The sequence below is a fragment of the Ranitomeya imitator genome, chromosome 6 (genome assembly GCF_032444005.1).
Source record: "Ranitomeya imitator isolate aRanImi1 chromosome 6, aRanImi1.pri, whole genome shotgun sequence".
Taxonomy (NCBI): Eukaryota; Metazoa; Chordata; class Amphibia; order Anura; family Dendrobatidae; genus Ranitomeya; species Ranitomeya imitator.
Genome location: NC_091287.1, coordinates 80,148,296 through 80,175,620, shown reverse-complemented (window position 1 = coordinate 80,175,620; position 27,325 = coordinate 80,148,296). Strand labels below are relative to the sequence as shown.

At 41.3% G+C, this 27,325-nt stretch overlaps 1 protein-coding gene across 1 annotated transcript in view; it reads left to right on the top strand.

Moving 5' to 3' along the window:
* The first annotated feature begins 297 nt into the window (after nucleotides 1-297).
* Nucleotides 298-27,325, top strand: part of LOC138641967 (ATP-binding cassette sub-family B member 5-like) — a 126,214-nt gene continuing 99,186 nt past the window's right edge. Inside the window, exon 1 of the mRNA XM_069729811.1 lies at nucleotides 298-400. Coding sequence (XP_069585912.1) covers nucleotides 335-400 — 66 coding nt within the window. The 5' untranslated portion in view covers nucleotides 298-334. The remainder of the gene's footprint in view (nucleotides 401-27,325) is intronic.

The following is a 27,325-nucleotide window of genomic DNA, read 5'->3' as shown; positions in this document are numbered from 1 at the left end:
TCAGTATTCTGGGCTGTAGACACTTATCGCTTATAATTATAAACATTTATTATGGTTTTCTAATGTGGAAATGTAAAACATATTGTCTGTGTCCTGTACTTTTAATAAGCTGTCTGGAAAAAAATCCACAGTCAAGTTGGCAACCCTGTCCAGGAGTTGTGTCAGCCTGTGAGCGGTGCAACGTGTTTGCTTTTGGATTATGAAGATGAATCAGAGTCACGTGCTGAATTTTGGTAAATGAAATTAGACTCCGAGAGACGGCTCAGCTCCTCCTTTCTTTTCTGACTGCTTAAATCGCACACACTCCGGGGAAAGTATACTGTAGACATCAAGGATGGCAGCTAACCGGAGGATGAAGAAGATGAGGAGGAGGAGACGGGGAAGCGCCGTACACTCAGGGGTAAGAGGATGGCAAAGAAGAAGTTAAACTATGTAGCATATAGTTCAGCTGCGATGCTGGCAGAGATACAGAACATAAAGCCGCAGTGGGAAATATGATGCAATCAAGCAGCAATTTCCTGTACAGTGATGCAGAAATGCCGGCTCGAATGAATTGGCTCAGGAGTGTTCATCAAGTTCTTACTAAGATCTACTGTGTCTACTATCAGTATAACACAAGGTGGAGAGAACTAACATGGCAAATGCTAAACTCCTGCCACCAGAGAACTGCCTTCTGTGACGTTCGCTTGGATTTTTACTACTATGGTGGCCTTGTCCCATGATTACTACTTATATTGAGGATGGGTTATGTGTCTGATGGCTGGGGACCCAACAACCAGACTCGGACTGGCCCATAGGGCAACAGGAGAATCCTCCGGTGGGCCCCCAACCCCAAGGTATTGGCAGTACCTTGAATAACTCACTTGATTCACTCGGTACAGAAAAATGTAAAAATGTAAATTTGTAATATTATGGTAGTGTAATATTTGTATGCAGGTGAAAAGTGGGACCCTCCAAAGTCAATGTTGCTGGTGGGCCCTTGACACTGCCCACAACCACTGACATCACTGATTTACCAGAAGAGAGGTTGTGTGTCCTTATTGGAATGGAGCTTTACTCATTGTGGATGAGGATAGCCAAGAGCTAAACTGACTATCTCCGTCTGACTCCTTGACGATAAATGAAGTGATGACATTCACGTGTGACAGTAGCTCCATTTAAAGGGGCTGCCTGGACTTTTATATTGATGACCAATCCTCAGGATAGGTCTTCATTATGAGATCTGTGTATCCCAACTTTGTGGGTGCGACATGTGGCACCCCCGCTGTTACCGGTGTTGTGATAGCCGGATATGCTCAATTGCGGAGTTGAACAGCACAGGTTAGCCGTGTCATCCGTATAGTGGCCATAGTCAGGTACTGCACTGGAAGGTGGATGTGCCGTACCCATCCATGGCCACTCTACAGTTGACAGAGCTGTGTAGTTTTGCTCCGTATTCCTGTAACTAAGTGCATCCGTTTGATGTCGGCTGCGGGAACAGAAAATCATTGGAGATGAAAGAGTGTGATACCAGTACTGATAAAATATTTATGTTCTCTTCTAAAGATAGCCAATCAATATAAAAGTACAAGAGAATACCTTTAAGGAAGACATAAGATCTTCGATCTCATAATAGGTGGGGGTTCAAGTGGTCGGGAATCCTTAAAAATGTTTTCTGGCCACTTAAACGTTTTTACGAATGTTTTTATTTTTATGAAATAAGCAATACTCACCTTACTGATCCACCACCTGTTAAAGAGTAAGTTTCATTTTCATTTTTATTTGATAAATCAATAGAACACTTGAGAATAAGTAAATTTGTAATATATCTTATCGGTGAAATTTGCTGCAAGTTCTCCTTAAACTACAGTTACTGAGTTCACCATAGAATATTATGGGCACCAACTGTCATCTCCTATATCAGCAATGGTAAAATCTGTTTTCACCAAAGATCAGGATAAAAGCTCAGCCCAGGAGGAGAGAGAAACACATTTTTGTAATAAAGTTTATTATTTTCACATGTACTATTGCTTTATGAACTAATAATTTAAACAACGGTTACTCTTTCAGCTCCCAAGTTCCAGCTGGGCTTTGTTTTTCTTGCTCTGTCTGGATGGCTATGTGACCACTGCAACCAATCTTTGGCAGTAGCAATCACGTCTATTCAGATGGCGCGGGAAGTACAGAGACCAGTGGGAGGCGCTCCAAGGGTCTGTGCTGTAATTTATTAGATACCATGATTCTGTTATTTTTTTTTAATTAAGGAACTGGACAACCACTTAAAGACTCAAAAAGCATTGTATTTTTAAAGAGTTGAATTAAGTATTCTTGAAGAAGAGAACCTTATTTCCTTTTTTGAATAGTACAATAAAATACTTTCATATTAATATGCTATAGGAAAAAATACAACTACAAAACAGCAAGAAAAAGTAAAAAATAACAGGGAACTGCCTTATAGGCCAAGTAATGACAATCTAATATACAATTAGTATGTTACTTCATGGGGAATCAATTTTCATGCCATTTTCAACATACTGTACTTTTGAGTGTTAAATTAAAAAAGGGCTCTCAAATTGCATAGGTGTGACTGTTGGACTACAGTTACTGATTGACCAAAAAATGACGTGCTTAAAAAGAAGGAACTATAACAATTCACAGCTAAACAGCCATTAAAAGGAATCTGACAGCAGTGTGAGGTAGGGACAGAGACCTTGACTCTAGCGATGTGTCACTTAGTTTTTTGGATGCAGCAGTTATGATGGAATCACAACCTTCTCTAGCAGAGCTCATTTATTAACCCTGCCTACAGCTTTCTGTGCACATTGTATACTGACATAGAGCTGCTTATAGGTGCAGAGGGCACGGCCGGTCTACCCTGCACGAGGCAGCTTGTCCTCTATTGATAATCTCCTGCTAATAAAACACTAATTATATTGAAACAGCAAAGCACAGCCTGATAAGTGACACATCAGGCTCTTTTCCACTACATCATGGTGGTCACAGATTACATAGCAAAAACCTGCTGACAGATTCCCTATAAGACCTCTGGCCAAGTCCTCCATACATAATGTTAGCAGACCACATTCAGTAAAAGCCAGATTCTGGTTGATTGCAGGAGTAAGTGCGACACCCGCTAGAGCCGTGGGGTACTCGGAACCAGGTCGGACAGTTCTTACAGGGGGGGTCGTGGCAGCAGTGACCTGGTCATGGCCCTGGGCGCACAATGAAATAGGGATGGATGATGGAAATAAAGTTTGTAGGGGATTAGGGGAATGTTCGTTATGCCACCTGTGATACTCAGCCAGGGATGGCCGACACTGCTTAAAGGGACTGCTGGGGATGATGGTGATGCAGCAGAGTTGGAACAGCTCTCCACTGGTAGCGCTTGGTCCCCAGGGCAGTTAGATTATTAAAGTTGGTGATGGTGGATGTAGTGCAGGGTCAATGGCGCAATAAAGAGAGAGGACACAGCACGGTGCAATCTTCACGTTTTTCTCACAGTTCGAGTATGGTATCCAGCCGGGTGCTGTGTCCTCCGGGTGAGTGGTCCAGCAAACTCTCCAGTAATTTGGGGCACTTGTCCAGACCCACTTCCTATATGCCTTTCCTGGCAGACTCACTGCGCAGGCTCTCACCTCTCCTACACTGCGCTCACACCCAGTGTCCCGAGTCGGTAGTCATGGGTCCTGTTGTGTGATGTCTTCACTGTCCCCTTGACCCTTTTTGCCTACCTTTTCAGTGAAATATATGTGCTTGTGGCTGTTGCACTTGCAGATACGACAGCCTCCAGGTTCCTAGCTTGGACTTGTAGTTCCTCAATTGATCAGGGGCCGGTTCCCCTTCTGTGACCTGGTCCCTCCACCTGGAGATGGTCAGAGTAGATGTGGGCCCCACGGTTGGTTTCCACACTTCCCGTGCCCCTAGGACCCCTTCGTTCCTTCTGGGAGCTTCTTTCCTTTCTCTCTCTCATCATACTGTCAGGAGCTATAGACCCACACATCTGCTCTGCTCCACTTCTCCTCACAGACTCTCAAACTCCTCCCTCCTGTCTCCCCTGACAACCCTTCACTCTCGACCCACATCTCCTACCTAATCCCTCCCTGGCCTGGAGAGGTCTAGTGATGGGTGCAAGTGTTAGGGTTCTGTGCAGTGTCCCCTCCTTACCAGAGAGTTGGGGGTAACACAAGAGATGCAGTACCTCTGTGGTGACTGGATCCTCAGGGGTGCCATATAAGCTGCTCACTTTGCATTTTTAAGCTTCCCCTTACTCCTCTCCTTCATTTGAAAATGTATAATACTTTAATTTTTAAGCAAAATGCCCAGGAATTCTGACACAATGTACAGCACATCCAAATTTATTCTGTGTTTTAAACACTTTTATACTTCACAAAACAGTGCTGAAAAGTGTCTAGAAAAAGAAGTGTGTCTACGAGGCACCTGATAAATGGAAACAAGTTATGAGGCCCAGATTTTCCATGATGATATTGTTCTGTACTTCATGTGGCTCCGTCTATTTATAGTACTGGTGTCCTGTTATACAACCGGCACTGGAGTCTAAGAGGTGTAATTACAGACAGACCCTATCACAGCGGTTTAACCTCTTAGGTGCCACTGTCATTTGAGGTATATACAGGTGCTTCTCACTAAATTAGAACATCATCAAAAAGTTAATTTATTCCAGTACTTCAATACAAAAAGTGAATCTCATATATTATATAGAATCATTACAAACAGAGTGATCTATTTCAAGTGTTTATTTCTGTTAATGTTGATGATTATGGCTTATAGTATAGCCGATTAGTGATGGGCGAGTATACTCGTTACTCGGGCTTTCCCGAGCACGCTCAGGTGATCTCCGAGTATTTATGACTGCTCAGAGATTTAGTTTTCATCACCTCAGCTGAATGATTTACAGCTACTAGACAGCTTGATTACATGTGGGGATTCCCTAGCAACCAGGCAGCCCCCACATGTACTTAGGCTGGCTAGTAGCTGTAAATCATTCAGCTGCGGCGATGAAAACTAAATCTCCAAACACTAACAAATACTCGGCGGTCACCCGAGCGTGCTCAGGATAACCCAACCAACGAGTATACTCGCTCATCACTACAGCCGATCTTACTACATAAATACGGGGAAAGAACCACGCTTACTACATAGATATGTGAACAGAATCAAGTTTACTAGGTACATACTGGAGCATAATCAAGCTTACTATATAGATACGGGAACAGAACCAAACTTGCTACATAGATTCGGGCATCAAATTATTTTTGAATATATATAATCTGCCAACCTGTTTGCTTCTTCCAGTTGAAACTATTGAGAGAAGAAAAAGAGACAATTTGTCTTGTGATCATCTGTATGCAAGTTGCATATTCAGCAGTCATATTACTAGCAAGGAAAGTGTAAAAAGAGACATATCCTAACAGTGCATTACACAATCTGTTCACATGTTAAAGCACTAAAGTGTTTTGTTTTACAATGGTTGTTGCTATATTTGTCTTATGACAGCACAACGTTATCCCTTAGGCCATGTGCACACGTTCAGGATTTTTCGCATTTTTCCGCATTTTTTGTACAAATGTTGCATTTTTTCCGCGAAAAAATCACATCGCGGAAAAAAAAGCAACATGTTCATTAACCCCTTCGCGCCAGCCGCCGTACTAGTACTGCGCTGCCGGCACTGCATAAGTGCCAGCAGCAGTACTAGTACGGCGCACCGATCACCGCGGTCTCGCGCTGAGCGCCGCGGTGATCGGGTGCGGGTGTCAGCTGTATATGACAGCTGACACCCCGCAGCAATGCCCACGATCGGCGCTATCGCCGATCGCGGGCATTTAACCCCTCTGATGCCGCTGTCAGTAGTGACAGCGGCATAGAGGGGGATCGCGCAGGGACGGGGGCTCCCTGCGCTCTCCCACTGGAGCAACGCAATGAGATCGCGTTGCTCCGGTGACCCGGAAGGAGTCCCCGGATCCAAGATGGCCGCCGGACTCCTTCCGGGTCATGAAGTGACCTGGCTAGCCGGCGCCTGCTAAGAGCAGGCGCTGGAAAGCCAGCTAAGCTGCCTGTCAGATCGTTGATCTGACAGTGTGCTATGCACAGTGTCAGATCAACGATCTGATCTAATACAGAGATGTCCCACCCTGGGACAATGTTAGAAAGTAAAAAAAAAAAAATAGAATGTGTAAAAAAAAAATTTAAAAAAATCCCCAAATTAAAAAAAAAAAAACATTTCCCAATAAATACATTTATTTATGTAAAAAAAACAATAAATGTACACATATTTGGTATCGCCGCGTCCGTAACGACCCGCTCTATAAAACTATCACACTAGTTAACCCCTTCAGTGAACACCGCAAAAAAAAAAAAAAAAAAACAAGGCAAAAAACAACGCTTTATTATCATACAGGCGAACAAAAAGTAGAATAACATGCGATCAAAACGACGGATATAAATAACCATGGTACCGCTGAAAACGTCATCTTGTCCCGCAAAAAAAAAGCCGCCATACAGCATCATCAGCAGAAAAATAAAAAAGTTATAGCTCTCAGAATAATGCGATGCAAAAACAATTATTTTTTTATATAAAATAGTTTTTATTGTGTAAAAGCGTCAAAACATAAAAAAATTACATAAATGAGGTATCGCTGTAATCGTACTGACCCGAAGAATAAAACTGCTTTATCCATTTTACCACACGTGAAACGGTATAAACGCCCCCCTAAAAGAAATTCAGGAATTGCTGGTTGTTGTTCATTCCGCCTCCCAAAAATCGGAATAAAAAGCGATCAAAAAATGTCATCTGCCCGAAAATGTTACCAATAAAAACATCAACTCGTCCCACAAAAAACAAGACCTCATATGACTCTGTGGGCCAAAATATGGATAAATTATAGCTCTCAAAATGTGGTGATGCAAAAACTATTTTTTGCAATAAAAAGCGTCTTTTAGTGTGTGACAGCTGCCAATCATAAAAATCTGCCAAAAAAACGCTATAAAAGTAAATCAAACCCCCCTTCATCACCCCCTTAGTTAGGGAAAAATAATAAAATGTAAAAAAATGTATTTATTTCCATTTTCCCATTAGGGCTAGGGTTAGGGCTAGGGTTAGGGCTAGGGTTAGGGCTAGGGTTAGGGTTAGGGTTAGGGCTAGGGCTAGGGTTAGGGTTAGGGTTGGGGTTAGGGTTTCAGTTATAATTGGGGGTTTCCACTGTTTAGGCACATCAGGGGCTCTCCAAACGCGACATGGCGTCCGATCTCAATTCCAGCCAATTCTGCTTTGAAAAAGTAAAACAGGGATCCTTCCCTTCCGAGTTTTCCTGTGTGCCCAAACAGTGGTTCCCCCCAACATATGGGGTATCAACGTTCTCAGGACAAGTTGGACAACAACTTTTGGGGTCCAATTTGTCCTGTTACCCTTGTAAAAATAAAAGCATAGGGTTTAAAATATCATTTTCGTGGAAAAAAATTTTTTTTTATTTTCACCGCTCTGCGTTATAAACTGTAGTGAAACACTTGTTGGTTCAAAGCTCTAACAACACATCTAGATAAGTTCCTTGGGGGGTCTAGTTTCCAATATGGGGTCACTTGTGGGGGGTTTCTACTGTTTAGGTACATCAGGGGCTCTGCAAATGCAACATGACGCCTGCAGACCAATCCATCTAAGTCTGCATTTCAAATGGCGCTCCTTCCCTTCCGAGCTCTGCCGTGCACCCAAACAGTGGTTCCCCCCAACATATGGGGTATCAGCGTTCTCAGGACAAGTTGGACAACAACTTTTGGGGTCCAATTTGTCCTGTTACCCTTGGGAAAATGAAAGCATAGGGGATAAAATATCATTTTCGTGGAAAAAAATATATTTTTTATTTTCACGGCTCTGCGTTATAAACTGTAGTGAAACACTTGTTGGTTCAAAGCTCTCACAACACATCTAGATAAGTTCCTTGGGGGGTCTAGTTTCCAATATGGGGTCACTTGTGGGTAGTTTCTACTGTTTAGGTACATCAGGGGCTCTGCAAATGCAACATGACACCTGCAGTCCATTCCATCTAAGTCTGCATTTCAAACGGTGCTCCTTCCCTTCCGAGCTCTGCCATGCACTCAAACGGTGGTTCCCCCCCACATGTGGGGTATCAGCGTACTCAGGACAAATTGGACAATAACATTTGTGGTCCACTATCTCCTGTTACCCTTGGGAGAAAAAAAAATTGCGGGCTAAAACATCATTTTGTGGAAAGAAAAAATGATTTTTTAATTTTCACAATGCTACATTCTAAACTTTAGTGAAACAATTGGGGGTTAAAAGTGCTCACCACACATCTAGATAAGTTCCTTAGGGGGTCTTCTTTCCAAAATGGGGTCACTTGTGGGGGGTTTCCACTGTTAAGGCACGTCAGGGGCTCTCCAAATGCGACATGGCGTCCGATCTCAATTCCAGCCAATTTTGCATTGAAAAGTCAAATGGCGCTCCTTCCCTTCCGAGCTCTGCCATGCGCTCAAACAGTGGTTTATCCCTATATATGAAGTATCGACATACTCAGGACAAATTGCAAAACAACTTTTGTGGTCCAATTTCTCCTGTTACCCTTGGTAAAATGAAACAAATTGGACCTGAAGTAAAAATTTTGTGAAAAAAAAGTTAAATGTTCAATTTTTTTAAACATTCAAAAAATTCCTGTGAAGCACCTGAAGGGTTAATAAACTTTTTGAATGTGGTTTTGAGTACCTTGAGGGGTGCAGTTTTTAGAATAATGTCACTTTTGGGCATTTTCTGTCATATAGACCCCTCAAAGTCACTTCAAGTGTGAGGTGGTCCGTAAAAAAATGGTTTTGTAAATTTTGTTGCAAAAATGAGAAATCGCTGGTCAACTTTTAACCCTTATAACGTCCTAACAAAAAAAAATTATGTTTCCAAAATTGTGCTGATGTAAAGCAGACATGTGGGAAATGTTGTTTATTAACTATATTATGTGATATAACTCTCTAATTTAAGGGCATAAAAACTAAGAGTTTGAAAATTGCTAAATTTTCATAATTTCCGACAAATTTTTGTTTTTTTCACAAATAAATGCAAGTCGTATCGAAGAAGTTTTACCACTATCATGAAGTACAATATGTCACGAGAAAACAATGTCAGAATCACCAGGATCCGTTGAAGCGTTTCAGAGTTATGACCTCATAAAGTGACAGTGGTCAGAATTGTAAAAATTGGCCCTGTCACTTAGGTGAAAACAGGCTTTGGGGTGAAGGGGTTAAATATGCGGCATTGCGGGGATTCCGCACACCTAGGAGTGCATTGATCTGCATACTTTCCGCATGGGGCTATGCACACCATGAGGGAAGTAAGCAGATTATGTGCGGTTGGTACCCAGGGTGGAGGAGAGGAGACTCTCCTCCACGGACTGGGCACCATATAATTGGTAAAAAAAAAGAATTAAAATAAAAAATAGTGATATACTCACCCTCTGATGGCCCCAGGAGTGTTCCCGCCTCTCCGGTGCATGCTGCCGCTTCTGTTCCTATCGATGGTCTGTGTGAAGGACCTGCGATGACGTCGCGGTCTTGTGATTGGTCGCGTGACCGCTCATGTGACCGCTCACGCGACCAATCACAAGCCGCGACGTCATCGAAGGTCCTTCACACACACACCATCTATAGGAACGGACGCCGCCGAGGAGATCGACTGTCTGCAGGTAAGTATAACCATTTTTTTTATTTTTTTTAAACATTCTATCTTTTACTATTGATGCTGCATAGGCAGCATCTATAGTAAAAAGTTGGTCACACTTGTCAAATACTATATTTGACAAGTGTGACCAACCTGTCAGTCAGTTTTCCAAGCGATGCTACAGATCGCTTGGAAAACATTAGCATTCTGCAAGCTAATTACGCTTGCAGTATGCTAAAAAAAATGTGGAAAAAAAAATGCGGATTTCTTGCAGAAAATTTCCGGTTTTCTTCAGGAAATTTCTGCAAGAAATCCAGACGTGTGCACATACCCTTATAGTAACACTTACAATGGCATCACTAATGTCTGTTCCCTGCCCGTAGTAAAATTCTTACTTCCTGGCACCGCTCCTGTTCTGTTCAGCCATCTTGTGACCATAGCTACTGACTTACCGGAAGTCAAAGGTAACGGTCACAAGTCAAGATAAACATCATATCATTTACATATCGTGCATTCCCTTGTTGTAGGAAACCTGATATATATGGAAATGTGCCGCAAATCTAAAATAAGGGATTCTCTACATTATAATCTCGGTATCAGCCAATTGAACACATGTAACCCCCACTCACACACACACACACACACACACACTCACACACACACACACACACACACTCACACACAGACACACACACACTCACACACTCACAAACAAAACATTCAAAGTTAGCGCTCTGCAGAGCCCAAGATTATAATAATCTTATGTGGTATCTGTCCAGCCATCTTCTTGGTGGACCCCTAGTATATGTTTTTTTTTAAAAAAAGTAATAAATACTGTGCTTTACTATACTTTTACAAACAAATATGTACTCAGCATAAAGAAAATCAAACACAAACATAGGTGGCTATGTACGACCACTACAGTCCAGGGCTCAGCAGAGCGGAACCTTGGATATCTTATTTGCTATTTATCAAACGCTCGGCCAATGCGAGAGCATAATGTGAGTAGCAGTGTGGGCTAACACTCCACACCTTGCAGCATTAAATGACTGCCTATCGGCTATAAACAAGCAAGTCAGGCATATAATAGTGTATTTAGACAGGCTGCACTTCCCATAAGAACAGAACGTCTCTAAGAGGGCAGTAACAGACCATTCTATGTCTATAGGCTTCCATTGTTGTTGACAGCACTATTTACACAGGACGATGTGGGCCAACAATGACGATTTTTCCATCAGTCTTAAAAACCTTTTTCAATCCAACAAATAAGCGTTTTGCTTGTTACTCGGGTGATTGACAACCTAATTACATAGGCCAATTATTGTGAAGAGAGCATACCTAAAACAATCAGGAAGCATGAAAGCACTTTTAGGCTACTTTCATATCTGTTTTGGGAATTCTATTCTTAAAAAAAAAAGACCAATTGTACAATGTAATGCAATACCATAGTTTCGCAATGCATGAAATAAATAGGAACAAATGAAGCAACAGGCAAAGAACTGTGCCAGAGTATATATATGGAAAAAATATGAATGGCTCAGCACAAAAATAGATGAAAACCTGCAGAAAAAAATGTGTACAAAGAATCCAAGAATCTTATAAAAATGGGAAACCTTTGTTGAAATGAATAAAAAAAAAACATTAAATTAGATTTAAAAAAAAGTGTGCGACCAACAGGTGGCACCACAACTATAGGAAATTGCAGGAGGTAAGTACAGTAAACATCACCACTAGGGGTCAGACAAAGGCATTACACCAAAACGCGCGTTGGGGCCTGGCACCATATCAGTAGGAGGTGATGTTTACCCCACACAGATTCCATTTCTTTCATTTATTAAACTCACTTAATTCCTCTGGCCGAATTATATTTACTTGGGTTCTTTGTTTTATACGTATATAGTTGTGCTCAAAAGTTTACATACCGGGGCAGAATTTTTGCTTTCTTGGCCTTTTTTCAGAGAATGTGAATGATAACACTAAAACTTTTTCCCTGAGCATATGGGGAACATTATGTATGGAGCATCATGCGGGGCCTATTATATAGTGGAGCATCATATGGGGCCCATTATATAATGGAGCATCTTATGGGGCCCATTAGATATGGAGGATCATATGGATATATATATATATATATGTATATATTGGGCCTATCATATACTGGAGTATTATATGGGGCCATCATATTCTGTATGGAGCATTATATGGGACCTATTCTGTATGGAGAATTATATGGGGCCCATTCTGTATGGAGCAATATATGGGGCTCATCATATACTGTATGGAGCATTATATGGGGCTCATTATACTATATAGAGCAGGGGTGGGCAATTAATTTTCCCAAGGGGCTGCATGAGAAACTGGCACTGCTAAGGAGGGCTGATACAAACGGCTGAAATTAAAGGGGCGGTCCAAAACCAAAGGTGAATTTCATATTAAATGTATATCTATTCAGTGTAATAATCTAATATTGTTTTCTAATAAACTTCAATGAAAAATTCCCTAACGTACCTTCTACATTCTGACTTCTTGTCTTTATTTTTTTTTTCAACGCCCCATGACATTTTGCTTGAGAATCACCACTGCTTGTCGGGATACTCAATTGAGCTGTCATCGGGGGCAGAAGCTGCAATCACTGTCGCAGCCTCTGCACCCTCTCTGAAGTGAGGCGCCATCAGTGATGTCTATTTTGGAGGCCGGGCTAGTCCTGCTCACCTGATAATGCGTCGGTTGTTAATTCTGACCCATACTCAGTATGAGCTCCCTGTGCTGTGATCCTTTGAATGCACAGTGACAGTGCGCTCCCTTGCTGGCTCTAAATAGAAGTGATGACCCGGCAGGGACCAGTCCAGTCTCTGAAACAGATGACGCTTTATTCCAAGGTGGGGAAAGTAGCTGTGGCAGTGACCACAGTCTCTGCCCACTAATGACGTCCCATGTGAGTACCCGAAAATGCACATTGGGGCAAAAAGGTTATTGGAAGAAAAAAAAAAAAGTAGATTGGAAAGGTAGACTTTTTTTAACTGAAATTTATTAGAAAAGTGATTAGATTATTGCATTAAATTTAGTATGAAAGTCCCCTTTGGTTTTGGATCACCCTTTAATTCTGCATAATATTAATTTCATCACTTTATAAAGTTGCTTATGTGATTAAGTTTACATGAGCGTATAAAAAAAAATTATTATTTTCATCTAGAAAAAGACGATTTCCATCTGTATTATAAACTGTATAGCATTCATTTTTATACATCAGAAGTGAATAAAATTTATAAAATACAGTATCCATTGTTAGTAATGGAAGTGCAGCATGGTGGCTCAGTGGTTAGTATTGCAGAGCTGGAATCCTGAGTTCAAACCCACCAAGGACATCTGCAAGGAGTTTGTATGTTCTCCCTGTGTTTGCGTGGGTTTCCTCTGGGTTCTCCGGTTTCCTCCCACATTCCAAAGACATACTGATAGGGAATTTAGATTGTGAGCTCCATCGGGGACAGCGATGAACAGTGTGCAAACTGTAAAGCGTTGCGAATATGCTAGAGCTATATAAAAATAAAGATTATTATTATTTATTAAAAATTGGATGCTATACGGATGATTCATATGGGATCCCTTTTTTTTTTTTTTTTTGCACACCCATAGACTTCAACAAGCGAGTATCATTCAAGATACAGACGAGACCGGTGGATGCTGTGATCTTTCTCATACAGACATTTTCAAACTGTAATCTGGATAGCCCAATTGCATAACATTGCTCCTAGTGCTCTGTCTGAGGTGTGAGTTTATTTTTTGTTCACAGAGAGCACTTGGACAAATATTACAGTAGTGTGAACATAGCCTACAATACTTGTTGCAATAAAGATTATTGTAACAAGTAATAGTGGTTGCTCAACCAATAGATTGGGAACATTGGAAAAATGTTGTTCCCCACCTCTGCTCCACATGCATAGATCCACATCACATATGGGGCAGGAGGTGACAGGCAGGGGCTGAGAAAGCCTTACTGCAGTCTATGGACTGGATGTGATAATCCACAGATCACAGGGGGGGAGCACTATGGGGGACTTAACCCATACCTCTCCTGCACAGGATATACAACAGTACAAGCTGGGAGCAAAGAGGGAGATAAGGGTTAACCCTCACACATAAAGGCATAGCTCCCAACCATCCCTCATACTCGGTAGCCGGCATACCTCGGTGTTCCGGCTACCGATCTTCTGCACCTCAGAAGGAGGCATCCTGTTCACGGCTGGTCCCCTTCTGGTATCCTCTCCTGTGCTTTGCTTTCCTTCACGCTCGCTGGAATATAATTTTGCCTTCAAAATGTCTCTTTCTGGGAGCTGCAGCTCTTAGGGCATGCACAGCTCCGTGGACTCTCTCCTCTCTCCTCTGACAGGAATTCGCTCCTGCCAGGAACAGCTTCCCTGAAGGACTGCCACACTCTCCCTACAGACTACCAGTTATATATATATGGGGAGTCACCTAGTAAATAGGATCAGAAGCTCCCGCTGCTGGCCTGGAGTATGAATGTGTTGCACGTTTGTGATACCTGGATGCAGTTATCCTTCCTTGCCTCCAAACGTAGCATCACTCTCCCCGGGAGGAAAGCAATACCACTGTGATGACCAGGACCCTGGGGCACACCCCCTCCCCCCCCCCCTCCCCCATTAAATCCAGTACTCCCGGACTGGGAAAAGAAGAACAACAATACATCAATACATATTAATGCAGAAAGACATACAATTTGTTTCCTTTTTAGAATGCTATAAACTTATAAAACAAATTAATACTATGTCTAAAGCTTCCCTTTATGAGAGGTGAGGACACTTGAACGTTACATGAACTATTTACATTGTACGCATACTTTTATGAAGAGAAATTTAATAAAACAATATAACTATGAACTATCTGTGAAATACAATTACCCACTACGGGTATACTAGCTTAGAACTTCAACGTGCAGAATAATCATTCAATCTTTATTCAGGTGCAGAACTGTCTATCAACCCCCACGGGCGCACTACATTTTCTTCAGTTTATTCAAAAGTGGATCAGAATATCAGCTACACTGTTGTGAATTCTGTTGTCGGGCTCCCTCCTGTGGTCATGAATGGTACTTCGGCTGGTTCTGTCCATGGACTTCCTCTGGTGGGTGTTTCTGAGTTTCCTTCCACAGGTGACGAGGTTAATTCGTTAGCTGGCTGCTCTATTTAACTCCACTTAGATCTTTGCTCCATGCCACCTGTCAATGTTCCAGTATTGGTCTAGTTCACTCCTGGATCGTTCTTGTGACCTGTCTTCCCAGCAGAAGCTAAGTTCCTGCTTGTATTTCTTTGGTTTGCTAATTTTCTGTCCAGCTTGCTATTTTTATTGTTGTCTTGCTTGCTGGAAGCTCTGGGACGCAGAGGGAGCGCCTCCGCACCGTGAGTCGGTGTGGAGGGTCCTTTTGCGCCCTCTGCGTGGTCTTTTTGTAGGTTTTTGTGCTGACCGCAAAGCAACCTTTCCTATCCTCGGTCTGTTCAGTAAGTCGGGCCTCACTTTGCTAAATCTATTTCATCTCTGTGTTTGTATTTTCATATTTACTCACCGTCATTATATGTGGGGGGCTGCCTTTTCCTTTGGGGAATTTCTCTGAGGCAAGGTAGGCTTTATTTTTCTATCTTCAGGGCTAGCTAGTTCCTTAGGCTGTGCCGAGTTGCATAGGGAGCGTTAGGAGCAATCCACGGCTATTTCTAGTGTGTTTGATAGGATTAGGGATTGCGGTCAGCAGAGTTCCCACGTCCCAGAGCTCGTCCTTTATTATCAGTAACTATCAGGTCATTCCGTGTGCTCTTAACCACCAGGTCCATTATTGTCCTGACCACCAGGTCATAACACTACACACTATCGGCTATATAAAACACAATACAATTCTATCTATATTCAAGTCTCGATCTTTATTACTATTGACTATATTAATTCTTTAATATATTAACTTTCTATCTCGCAACATATAAGTCTATTTGGCAAAGTGCAACGATTCAATATTCCCTTTAAGGGTCCAAACAATATTCGAGTCTTTTTCTTTGAATTCTGAGGTAGTGCAATCACTCCTCCTGTCCTGTATATATACACTGCACAGTGCCACTTCTCCTGTCTTGTTGTCTATGAGGCGACATTGGACTTTGAGAGGGTCAATATTGGTTTAGTATTTTCAATATTACTATGGCCAAATAAAAATAAAATATTGGAAAACCTGTTTAAATGGATTATCCAAAGTAATCCCCTCTCCTCTTGATAGGAGATAACCTTCCAATTGCTGGGGATCTGACTGCTGGGACCCCCATGATCCTGAAAATCGGAGCTCTGTAGAGCACCATGTAAATGTAGCTGTGGTCGATCATACGCAATGTGGTGCCATTCACATGTGGCTCTTCAAATAACTCCTTTTAGGAGAGTGAGCGGCACAACAAAGTAAAGCAAAATTCACTGACTGGGGGTGGGGAGTGTTATAGTTTGTGGACTGATGGGGTTTGTGTGGCAGTGCTGCTTTTTTGTCCGAGTCCGGCCCTGCCTATGCTACAGAATTGTAATGTATTTGTAAAAATCAGATGTTATACTGATGGTCCATACGGCATGTGTTTTTTGGCTGGCACTGTACTGATTTCGGGGTGAAATCCCAGAATTTTTTTTTTTTCATGCCGAATGCAGGGAAGAAAAAACACTGCACTGCCTCATTTTATAACATTGGTCTGAGATATACTAGTGTGAGCGAGCTTTTGCACTGAAGACCCACCTCTTCCGACAAGCCTACAACCTGCAGTAACCACCGATCGACCAAACCGCTGCATGACCATCTCTACCTTCACCTACTGTATTCTCACCCATCCCTTGTAGATTGTGAGCCTTCGCGGGCAGGGTCCTCACTCCTCCTGTACCAGTTACGACTTGTATTGTTTAAGATTATTGTACTTGTTTTTATGTATACCCCTCCTCACATGTAAAGCGCCATGGAATAAATGGCGCTATAACAATAAATAATAATAATAATAATAATTTTGTAATGAAAGATAAATTATCCTTACGTTCATATTGTGGGTTAAAAAAATATTCAACTAAAGTCAATATTGTCAAAATTTTAGAAATTATTTTTGGGTTTAGTGAGATATTGATTAAAATCTTACTTTTCAAAGGGGGTGTACTCATTTATGCTGAGCACTGTATACCTTTATTGGGGGTGCTTTTACATCCCAGGGGTGGAGCAGGTAACCAGTCACACAGTGTTCGCCTCCTGTGTGCGTTTTGTTTCCCGACTGGACCATACCTCTGCCTTGAGATCCTCTCCAGCAGGCTACCCACGCTTTGACATCAGTCTGTCAGATAGAACCGCGCTCGGTTTATGCAGCCTCGTCTGCATATTTTAGAGGGTAGTGTCGGCTGCTAAAGCAGCAGACAGCAAAGTGGACCTAAACAGTTGCATGAGGACCATCCTGAGAGGCATATGTTGCTCTGCCCATCGATTTCAGCCTGCCCCTGTCCAAGATATATCCTCTGTGGTCACTTTGGTGTTTCAGAGTCATATATGACTGCAAAAACACAGCAGGTGTCTGATACATGCTGCCTATACTTTAGGCATAGAGTAATTTGCCATAGGCTTCTTTCACGCGTTCATGTCTCTGATGTGTGGTGACAGTTGTCACACATTCTGGAGACACTTACACATGTAGAATGGGTCTTTGCACATGTCAGTGTGTTTCCATGGACCATGTGTCCATGTGACCCACATGTAGACATGTTCGTTTTTTACCGGCAACACGTGCCGCAAAACGTACCTCACATGTGCACACAGATGACACACTGGGATGTCATTCATGTGAAATGTACCGGCACCTGAGTAGCAGCGGTACAGTAAGTGCTGTTCCCCAGAGCTGGGTGCTGAAGATGGCTCTCATCATTCTTCCCTGGTCGTCTGCTGGCGATCAGCGTGAGTAGGGGAGAATGATGAGAGATGTATTCAAGTGAGAACAATGAGAGCAGGCGACGGCTGATGGGACTATTACTCCCATAAGGCTACACCTGCTGTCACTAATAACAGTGAGAAGGGGAGCAGCTGATGAGAGTATTCATGACCCACCGCCTGCGCTATAAATAAATAAATAAATGAATGAAAAAAATGTTTTGAGTTCCCCTGTATTTTTGATAACCAGCCAAGCAAAACTGACAGCTGGGGCTGCAATCATCAGCTTTCAGCTTCAGTAAGTCTGGTTATTAAAAATAGAGGGGTCCTCACACTGTGATTTTTATTTAAATAAACCGACCTGAAGCGTAAAGCCATATAATTACTTACATTGCATGAGGAAAAATTAATAAAACCGATTCTTGACCTGATGTTGATTTGTTCATTCTGTCTCCCAAAGATCGCAGTAAGGCTTAGCCCACATTTATCCTGCGCTCTACACTGAGCACTTACACCAAGGTCTCTGTGTAAAATTCTGAAATACGTGATTCAAACGGAATCCCAGGCAGAAGATTTCTATAATGAGGCAGATGGAGACACTGAGGACATTGTCTTTCCTATGATGTACCGGTGTCGGTCTTTTTAATTGGGTGTAATAACACACCTTTGAAGGGAAGGACACCACTGAACAGAGGCCAGACGGAGTCCAGAAAACTCTGCTGCCTCGTTATTGTGAATGGTTTCATCCGAATCATGTCATTCAGAAATTTTAGATGGAAACTCCAATGAAATGCTCACCATAGAGCACAGGATAAATGTAATCCAAAATGTCATATAAAATGTTCCCAGTAAAACTTCAAATCAATCAAAAAAGCAAGTCCCCACTCAGGTTCTTCATCTGTCAATAAAATATAGGGGGTTTAAACGCTACTGGTAGCACAAAGGTTCTAGAAAAGCACTATGGCTTTTCGCCCCCAAAAGAAATCCAGCGAATTTTGTGCTTCCAAATCCAAATGTCCCCCTCCCTTCTGGGTGCCAGTGTGCCTAAACCATATTTAGCGTCCACATGTTTGACATTTTTGTAGCAATGAGAGCCCACTTAATTTACGGGATGCGTGTCTCCAGAAGCACAAGCTGGGCACAATGTACAGGCACTACAATGAACTGGGCACTACAATGTCACTACAACATAAAGGCACTACAGTGGCTGATTTGCAATTCTCACTCAGTAATATCCACTGATGCTTGTTTCTGGTAATCACCTATGGAGTCAAAACCGTCACTATAACTGTAGATAAATTTCCAAACAGGTGTAATTTCCAAAATGGGGTCACTTGAGGGGGGATTCTGCCTTCTGGCACTTAGGGGTTCTATATATGGAGTCAGCAAACTATTCTACGATAATTGTTCTCCAAGAGTCAAATAGTGATCTGTTTCTCCTGAGTCTCGCGTTGTGGCTAAGCAGTACTATATATCCATATATGTGGTATTGTCACTTTTTGCAGAAATTGTGTGACAAAGGTTGTTACCATTTTTACCCATTTACCTGTGTGAAAATGTAAAACCTGGGGCTAAAACAACATTTTTGGTAAAAATTGAATTATTTTTTCTTCACCACCTAATGGTATAAAATTCTATGACTCATCCGCGGTATCAATATGATCACTGAGCCCTGAGATGAATTGATTGAGAGATGTAATTTGTAAAATGGAGTCACTTATCTGGCATTTCAGGGGCTCTTCCAGTGGGTCATGGCAGCCGTAAAACCATAATAGAAAATCTGTATTATATTATGGCAATCCTTCCCTTCTGAGCTTTCCACTGTACCTGAAAAGTATTTCCGGTTACAAGTGAGGTCTATTTCTCCCTATTAGCTCTTATAAAAATTAAAAACTTGGTATAAAATAAAATATTAGAGTTGTAAAATGTAATTTTTCTTTCTTCACCTCCCAATGGTATGAAATTCTATGAGGCACATATGGTGTCAACAAATTTACTGCACTCCTAGATTAATTCATTGGGAGGTGTAGTTTGTAAAATGGGGTCACTTATGGGGTTTCTGTCATTCTGGCAAATCAGGGGCTCCGCCAGTGTAACATGGCGCTCTCAAACCATTCCAGCAAGATTTGAACTCTGATATTTTGCATCTTCCCTTCTGAGCCTTGCACTGTGCCTCAAAAGTAGTTTTCGACCACATATGAGGTATTAGTGTACTCAGAAGAAATTTCACAACAAATTGTACCATTAATATTTTCCTATCATCCCTTTGAAAATTTAAACTTTGGACCAAAGTAAGATTTTAGTGGAAAAAAGGGTAATTTTTTATTTACTCAGCCCAATGTTGTACAATTCTGTGAATCGCCTAAGGGTTAAAAATGCTCACTACACCACTAGATGAATTCCTCAGGAGGTGTACTTTCTAAAATAGGGTTATTTGTGGGGATTCCTGCTATTTTGGCATGTCAGGCGCTCTTCAAATGCGACATGGGGCCTGCAATCTATTTCAACCTAAATTGCGCTCCATAATTCAAATGGTGCTCCTTCCCTTCCGAGCCCTGCCATGTGCGTTAACAGTAGTTTTTAAACAAATTAGAGAGCACAACAAAAATAAAATGGGAAGAAAAGAATACAAATGTCAGCAAGTGGATAAAATTTTCAAAACTTTGTTTCAAGACATAAAATTAAAATTCATGGTGGTAGATAGAGTAACGCTCAGACGTGTTTCTAGCACGAACGGCCCTTGATCACTGAGTAACTGAGAGTTACTGAGAGTAACTGAGAGTTAATCAGTGATCAAGGGCAGTTTGTGCCAGAAACGCATCTGAGCGTTACTCCATCTACCACCATGAATTTTAATGTTATGTCTAGAAATAAAGTTTTGAAGATTTTATCCGCTTGCTGCCATTTGGATTTTTTTCTTCATCGTTTGCCGTAGGTCAGCGGTTTTCCTTGGAGTGGCAACGCTATATCGTGAATGGTTCTGATATTCAATAACATGGTGAGGCTTAAAACTTTTTTCTTACTATATCAAAATTAAAGGGCTCAACCAATAGCATACCAAGTGACAAAAGAAAGGAGAGAACTATGCACATGAAGGGATCTTCCATATAATATCAGTGTTTATTAACATATTAGTCAAAACAAACGTTAAAAACAATTTAAATAGCCAAAAGGCTGTATATAATGAAAAGAAGACAAATCCTTAGTAGAGCTTGATCCTGCTCTACTCATTAATGAAATAATCAGAAACCCATAGCAGATGGTACAAAAACCTGAATGAAGATTTGTGATGTTTCCATTATTCTTAATTTCATTTCATTTAATTTTTTTCACAAGTTATCTATTTTCTTCTTTTTTATCAAAAATAATGTGCTGTCCCCTTGGTTAACATTTTTTTCTCTACTTAAAAGCATTTATAAATATTCTTATACCTTTGTCTGTTTTTGGAGCCTTTCCTGTTTTAACTGGCCTCTGCTCTAAGCAGTCTCAGCTTTGTCCTTTGTCATCTACCAGGATATTATTCCAACGTCATTGCATAAGTTGCTATTGTTCCACTTGTATAACTGCCCTGGGTGCTTATTATAGGTGGTCATTCTATTTGGGTACATCAAGACTATTGACTCTGACATTGACATATATCGACTTTGGACGTATAAGTAATCATGAGGAAGTGAGAGGTGCGGCGGGCCATGAACAGCCTCTTGATTATTTATACGTCAAAGGTGGGGACAGTGACACCAGTGCTAATTAAATGCACAGCTCATGTGACGTAACAGGATCATGTAAGCCTCGAGAATGTGAGGGTCATCACCACTGGAACAGCGCCGGCACTTGAGATGAGTAAAAGTGTTTTTATTTTAACGGGGCAAACATTAAGATCGAGAAGGGGGCATCCAAGTAGTGTTCAAACTCTTTCAATAATGCAAGAAGGAAAGGGTCATTTACAATCCAAATGTCAATAACCATACAATAGCATTAATTCTTGAAAATTCTATATAAATAGATCTTCCATGTATTCGAGGGTGGGTTTACACCACACAACTTGCGGTGTTAAATGACTGCGGATCAGCTACTTGTTTGCTGATAGGAGGTCATTTAATATCCTGTTTAGACAGGCCAATTGCAACAAGTACTAGATCGTTCTGTGTGCATAAACTGTCCTAGGTAGACAAGATATGTGCTGCTGAGAAAAATGATAGTGTGCTACCGAAAATGATTAGCCAAAATGATATTTCACCAGGCAAACGACCCTTTGGGTCATTCGTCATATGATCACCAGCCTGTTCACACTGCAATATTAGGTGGGAAAGAATGTTCCTAGGAATGTTCATTCCCAATAGAAAATATGTAAGTCAATTCCCCAATTTTAAACATGATTCATTGACACTACACAATGGCAAAACAGGTGAAATATTTACTCTTCTCTAATTTATGTTCAATGCAATATCAGTATCCTGAAATGTCCCTTTTCTAGCTTTGTCCAGTACTAACAAGCAGTATATGACATTGCTTCCATTATACAGTACTTTCACTAACAGGAGTCACATAAGGTTACTTGCTCTTACTGAAGTTAATGAATAACATGTCTCTGATAGCACTTTGAACTTGTGTTAATTTGCAGCATGAGTAAACCTTCCCTTTCTGCTGGGACTCAATATAATACATTGCAATAGAAATCACTAAATACAATGAAGTAATATTAACATAGTATAGTCTAAAATGTAGAATATCATTACTGGTATATAAAGCTGGATCAACACTTAGTAGCATTTCTATCATAAAGTGGTGCTTGATCTTATAAAGCCTCACAATGTATATTGATTGACTGTTGTTTAACCTCCTAAGTGTCTATTGGCAAGTAAGCATAAAAAGGAACATATTATATTATCACTATCTGATTTGTAGGGCTACATGTGATGTGATCCTAAATCAGTAGAATGAAACAGCAGCAGCACTGATATTTTGTAGACTTTAGTCACAAATTGACAATAGTTAGAAAACCAATGTACCAGTACTCTAAATAGCAAAAATAGTTGACATGAGTGGTGTTAAGCTTTCTTAGAAGCAGAGGTGTAACTAGAGTCCAATGGACCCCGCTGCTAAATATGGACCTACCCCCATCACCCCTTCACCACCCGCATGTTGGTGTAATGTATGGGTCCTTGTAGCTTTCTAAATCCTATAAGGACATATGAGTTGAATCACCTTCCTCCATTATTTAGTAATGTCCCCCATCTTGGGCTCCTTCCTGGTATATGTCCTTGATCTTAGGACTATCCTAGTATATAATGTCTCTCATCCTGGCCCCACTCAGTATATATATATATATATATATATATATATATATATATATATATATATACAGGTCCTTCTCAAAAAATTAGCATATAGTGTTAAATTTCATTATTTACCATAATGTAATGATTACAATTAAACTTTCATATATTATAGATTCATTATCCACCAACTGAAATTTGTCAGGTCTTTTATTGTTTTAATACTGATGATTTTGGCATACAACTCCTGATAACCCAAAAAACCTGTCTCAATAAATTAGCATATCAAGAAAAGGTTCTCTAAACGACCTATTACCCTAATCTTCTGAATCAACTAATTAACTCTAAACACATGCAAAAGATACCTGAGGCTTTTATAAACTCCCTGCCTGGTTCATTACTCAAAACCCCCATCATGGGTAAGACTAGCGACCTGACAGATGTCAAGAAGGCCATCATTGACACCCTCAAGCAAGAGGGTAAGACCCAGAAAGAAATTTCTCAACAAATAGGCTGTTCCCAGAGTGCTGTATCAAGGCACCTCAATGGTAAGTCTGTTGGAAGGAAACAATGTGGCAGAAAACGCTGTACAACGAGAAGAGGAGACCGGACCCTGAGGAAGATTGTGGAGAAGGACTGATTCCAGACCTTGGGGAACCTGAGGAAGCAGTGGACTGAGTCTGGTGTGGAAACATCCAGAGCCACAGTGCACAGGCGTGTGCAGGAAATGGGCTACAGGTGCCGCATTCCCCAGGTAAAGCCACTTTTGAACCATAAACAGCGGCAGAGGCGCCTGACCTGGGCTACAGAAAAGCAGCACTGGACTGTTGCTAAGTGGTCCCAAGTACTTTTTTCTGATGAAAGCAAATTTTGCATGTCATTCGGAAATCAAGGTGCCAGAGTCTGGAGGAAGACTGGGGAGAAGGAAATGCCAAAATGCCTGAAGTCCAGTGTCAAGTACCCACAGTCAGTGATGGTGTGGGGTGCCATGTCAGCTGCTGGTGTTGGTCCACTGTGTTTCATCAAGGGCAGGGTCAATGCAGCTAGCTATCAGGAGATTTTGGAGCACTTCATGCTTCCATCGGCTGAAATGCTTTATGGAGATGAAGATTTCATTTTTCAGCACGACCTGGCACCTGCTCACAGTGCCAAAACCACTGGTAAATGGTTTACTGACCATGGTATTACTGTGCTCAATTGGCCTGCCAACTCTCCTGACCTGAACCCCATAGAAAATCTGTGGGATATTGTGAAGAGAAAGTTGAGAGACGCAAGACCCAACACTCTGGATGAGCTTAAGGCCGCTATTGAAGCATCCTGGGCCTCCATAACATCTCAGCAGTGTCACAGGCTGATTGCCTCCATGCCACGCCGCATTGAAGCAGTCATTTCTGCCAAAGGATTCCCGACCAAGTATTGAGTGCATAACTGAACATTATTATTTGATGTTTTTTTTGTTTGTTATTAAAAAACACTATTATTTGATTGGATGGGTGAAATATGCTAATTTATTGAGACAGGTTTTTTGGGTTATCAGGAGTTGTATGCCAAAATCATCAGTATTAAAACAATAAAAGACCTGACAAATTTCAGTTGGTGGATAATGAATCTATAATATATGAAAGTTTAATTGTAATCATTACATTATGGTAAATAATGAAATTTAACACTATATGCTAATTTTTTGAGAAGGACCTGTATATATATTTACTGCTCAAAAAAATAAAGGTAACATTAAAATACCACATCCTATATATTACACAATGAAATATTCCAGTTGAAAATCTTTATTCATTATATACTGGAATGCGTTGAGAACAATAAAACATAAAAATAATCAACGTATATCAAAATTAATATCACATGGAGGTCTGGACTTGGAATGATACCCAAAATCAAAGTGGAAAATCAAGTTACAGGCTGATCCAATTTCAGTAGAAATGCCTCAAGACAAGAAAATGATGCTCAATAGTGTGTGTGGCATCCATGTGCCTGTATGACATTGTTATGGAAATTTGGTTTTGATAAATCTATCCCTGTGTGTGCTGTGGCCGTTCCCAATAAGACTGAGTATTTTGAGCGCTCAAGGAATGAGACTGCACACTATTGTGTCAATAACATTCCATCAATACTGATAATTTATTATACATACATAGTTTTATAATTGCATATAGAAAGGAGTGGTTAGGGGTGGTTAGTTAATTACCACATTGTCTAGCTCCTCTGTTATTGGTTAACTAAATATATATGGAATATTGTGATTAATGCACATATGAATGCTGATTAAGCAACTAAAATGTAGCTCTCTGCATCTAGGAGAAAGTGGAGACATCTGATCAGCACTTAATACATCTGGTGCTGTTCCGCTTTTGGCTGGAAAAACCCCCATACAGTCTGTCTGGCTTATATCAGTTTATGTCAGCCATTTTAAGCCATTGATTATAATGTATATATTAACTGTGAGTATATATGAGTATACATGCAAGTGAGATCTACATGATATATATTTCTATCACAACATCCCTACATCGCCTGTGTATAGCTCTGATGAGATGGTGGAAGTTCTCTTGAGAGATCTCCTCCCAGACCTGGATTGAAGCATCAGTCAACTCCTGACAGTCTGTGGCGCAATGTGGCGTTGGTGAGTCGAATGAGATATAATGTGCCAGATGTGCTCGATTAGATTCAGGTCTGGGGAATGGGCAGGCCAGTCCATAGCATCAATGCCTTCATCATGAAGGAACTGCGGACACACTTCATCAACATGAGGCCTAGCGTTGTCATGCGTCAGAGGAAACCCACGTCCCACTGCACCTGCATATGGTCTCACAATGGGTCTAAGGATCTCATCCCGATAACTAATCGCAGTCAGGGTAACGCTGGCTAGGACATGGAGGGCTGTGTGGCCCTCCAAAGAAATGCCTTCCTACACCATTAGGGTATGTGCACATGCAGCATCAATAGTAAAAGGATCTAATGTTAAAAATAATAAAAAAATAAAAAATCATTATATACTCACCTTCCGCCGCTTTTCCTGCTCCTGGCGACGCTCCGGTAACCGCTCCATGCAAGCGGCAGGTTCCGGTGGCAAGGATGGTATGTGACAAGGACCTGCCATGATGTCACGGTCATGTGACCACGACCTCATCACAGGTCCTGCGCGCCTGTGCAAGAAGGACCTGCCATGACGTCACGGTCATGTGACCGCGACGTCATCATGGGTCCTGCGCTACCAACCCTGGGACCGGAAGCTGCCGAGTGCACCGCACACAGGCGACATGACTACAAGGGCTCCCTCGGAAGGGTATATGTTTATTTTTTAACCTGTGACATACGTGGCTGTGCAATATACTATGTGGCTTTGTGCTGTATACTAAGTCGCTGGGCAATATACTACGTGGCTCTATGCTGTATAGTATGTCACTGGGCAATATACTACATAACTGGGCAATATACTACGTGGCTGGGCAATATACTACGTCACTGGGCAATATACTACGTCACTGGGCAAAATACTACGTAACTGGGCAATATACTACGTAACTGGGCAATATACTATGTGGCTGGGCAATATACTACGTGACTGGGCAATAGGCAATATACTACATGGCTGGGCAATATACTACGTGGCTGGGCAATATACTACGTGACTGGGCAATATACTACATGGCTGGGCAATATACTGCGTGGTTGGGCAATATACTACGTGGCTGGGCAATATACAGGTCCTTCTCAAAAAATTATCATATAGTGTTAAATTTCATTATTTACCATAATGTAATGATTACAATTAAACTTTCATATATTATAGATTCATTATCCACCAACTGAAATTTGTCAGGTCTTTTATTGTTTTAATACTGATGATTTTGGCATACAACTCCTGATAACCCAAAAAACCTGTCTCAATAAATTAGCATATTTCACCCATCCAATCAAATAAAAGTGTTTTTTAATAACAAACAAAAAAACCAACAAATAATAATGTTCAGTTATGCACTCAATACTTGGTCGGGAATCCTTTGGCAGAAATGACTGCTTCAATGCGGCGTGGCATGGAGGCAATCAGCCTGTGACACTGCTGAGATGTTATGGAGGCCCAGGATGCTTCAATAGCGGCCTTAAGCTCATCCAGAGTGTTGGGTCTTGCGTCTCTCAACTTTCTCTTCACAATATCCCACAGATTTTCTATGGGGTTCAGGTCAGGAGAGTTGGCAGGCCAATTGAGCACAGTAATACCATGGTCAGTAAACCATTTACCAGTGGTTTTGGCACTGTGAGCAGGTGCCAGGTCATTCTGAAAAATGAAATCTTCATCTCCATAAAGCATTTCAGCCGATGGAAGCATGAAGTGCTCCAAAATCTCCTGATAGCTAGCTGCATTGACCCTGCCCTTGATGAAACACAGTGGACCAACACCAGCAGCTGACATGGCACCCCACACCATCACTGACTGTGGGTACTTGACAC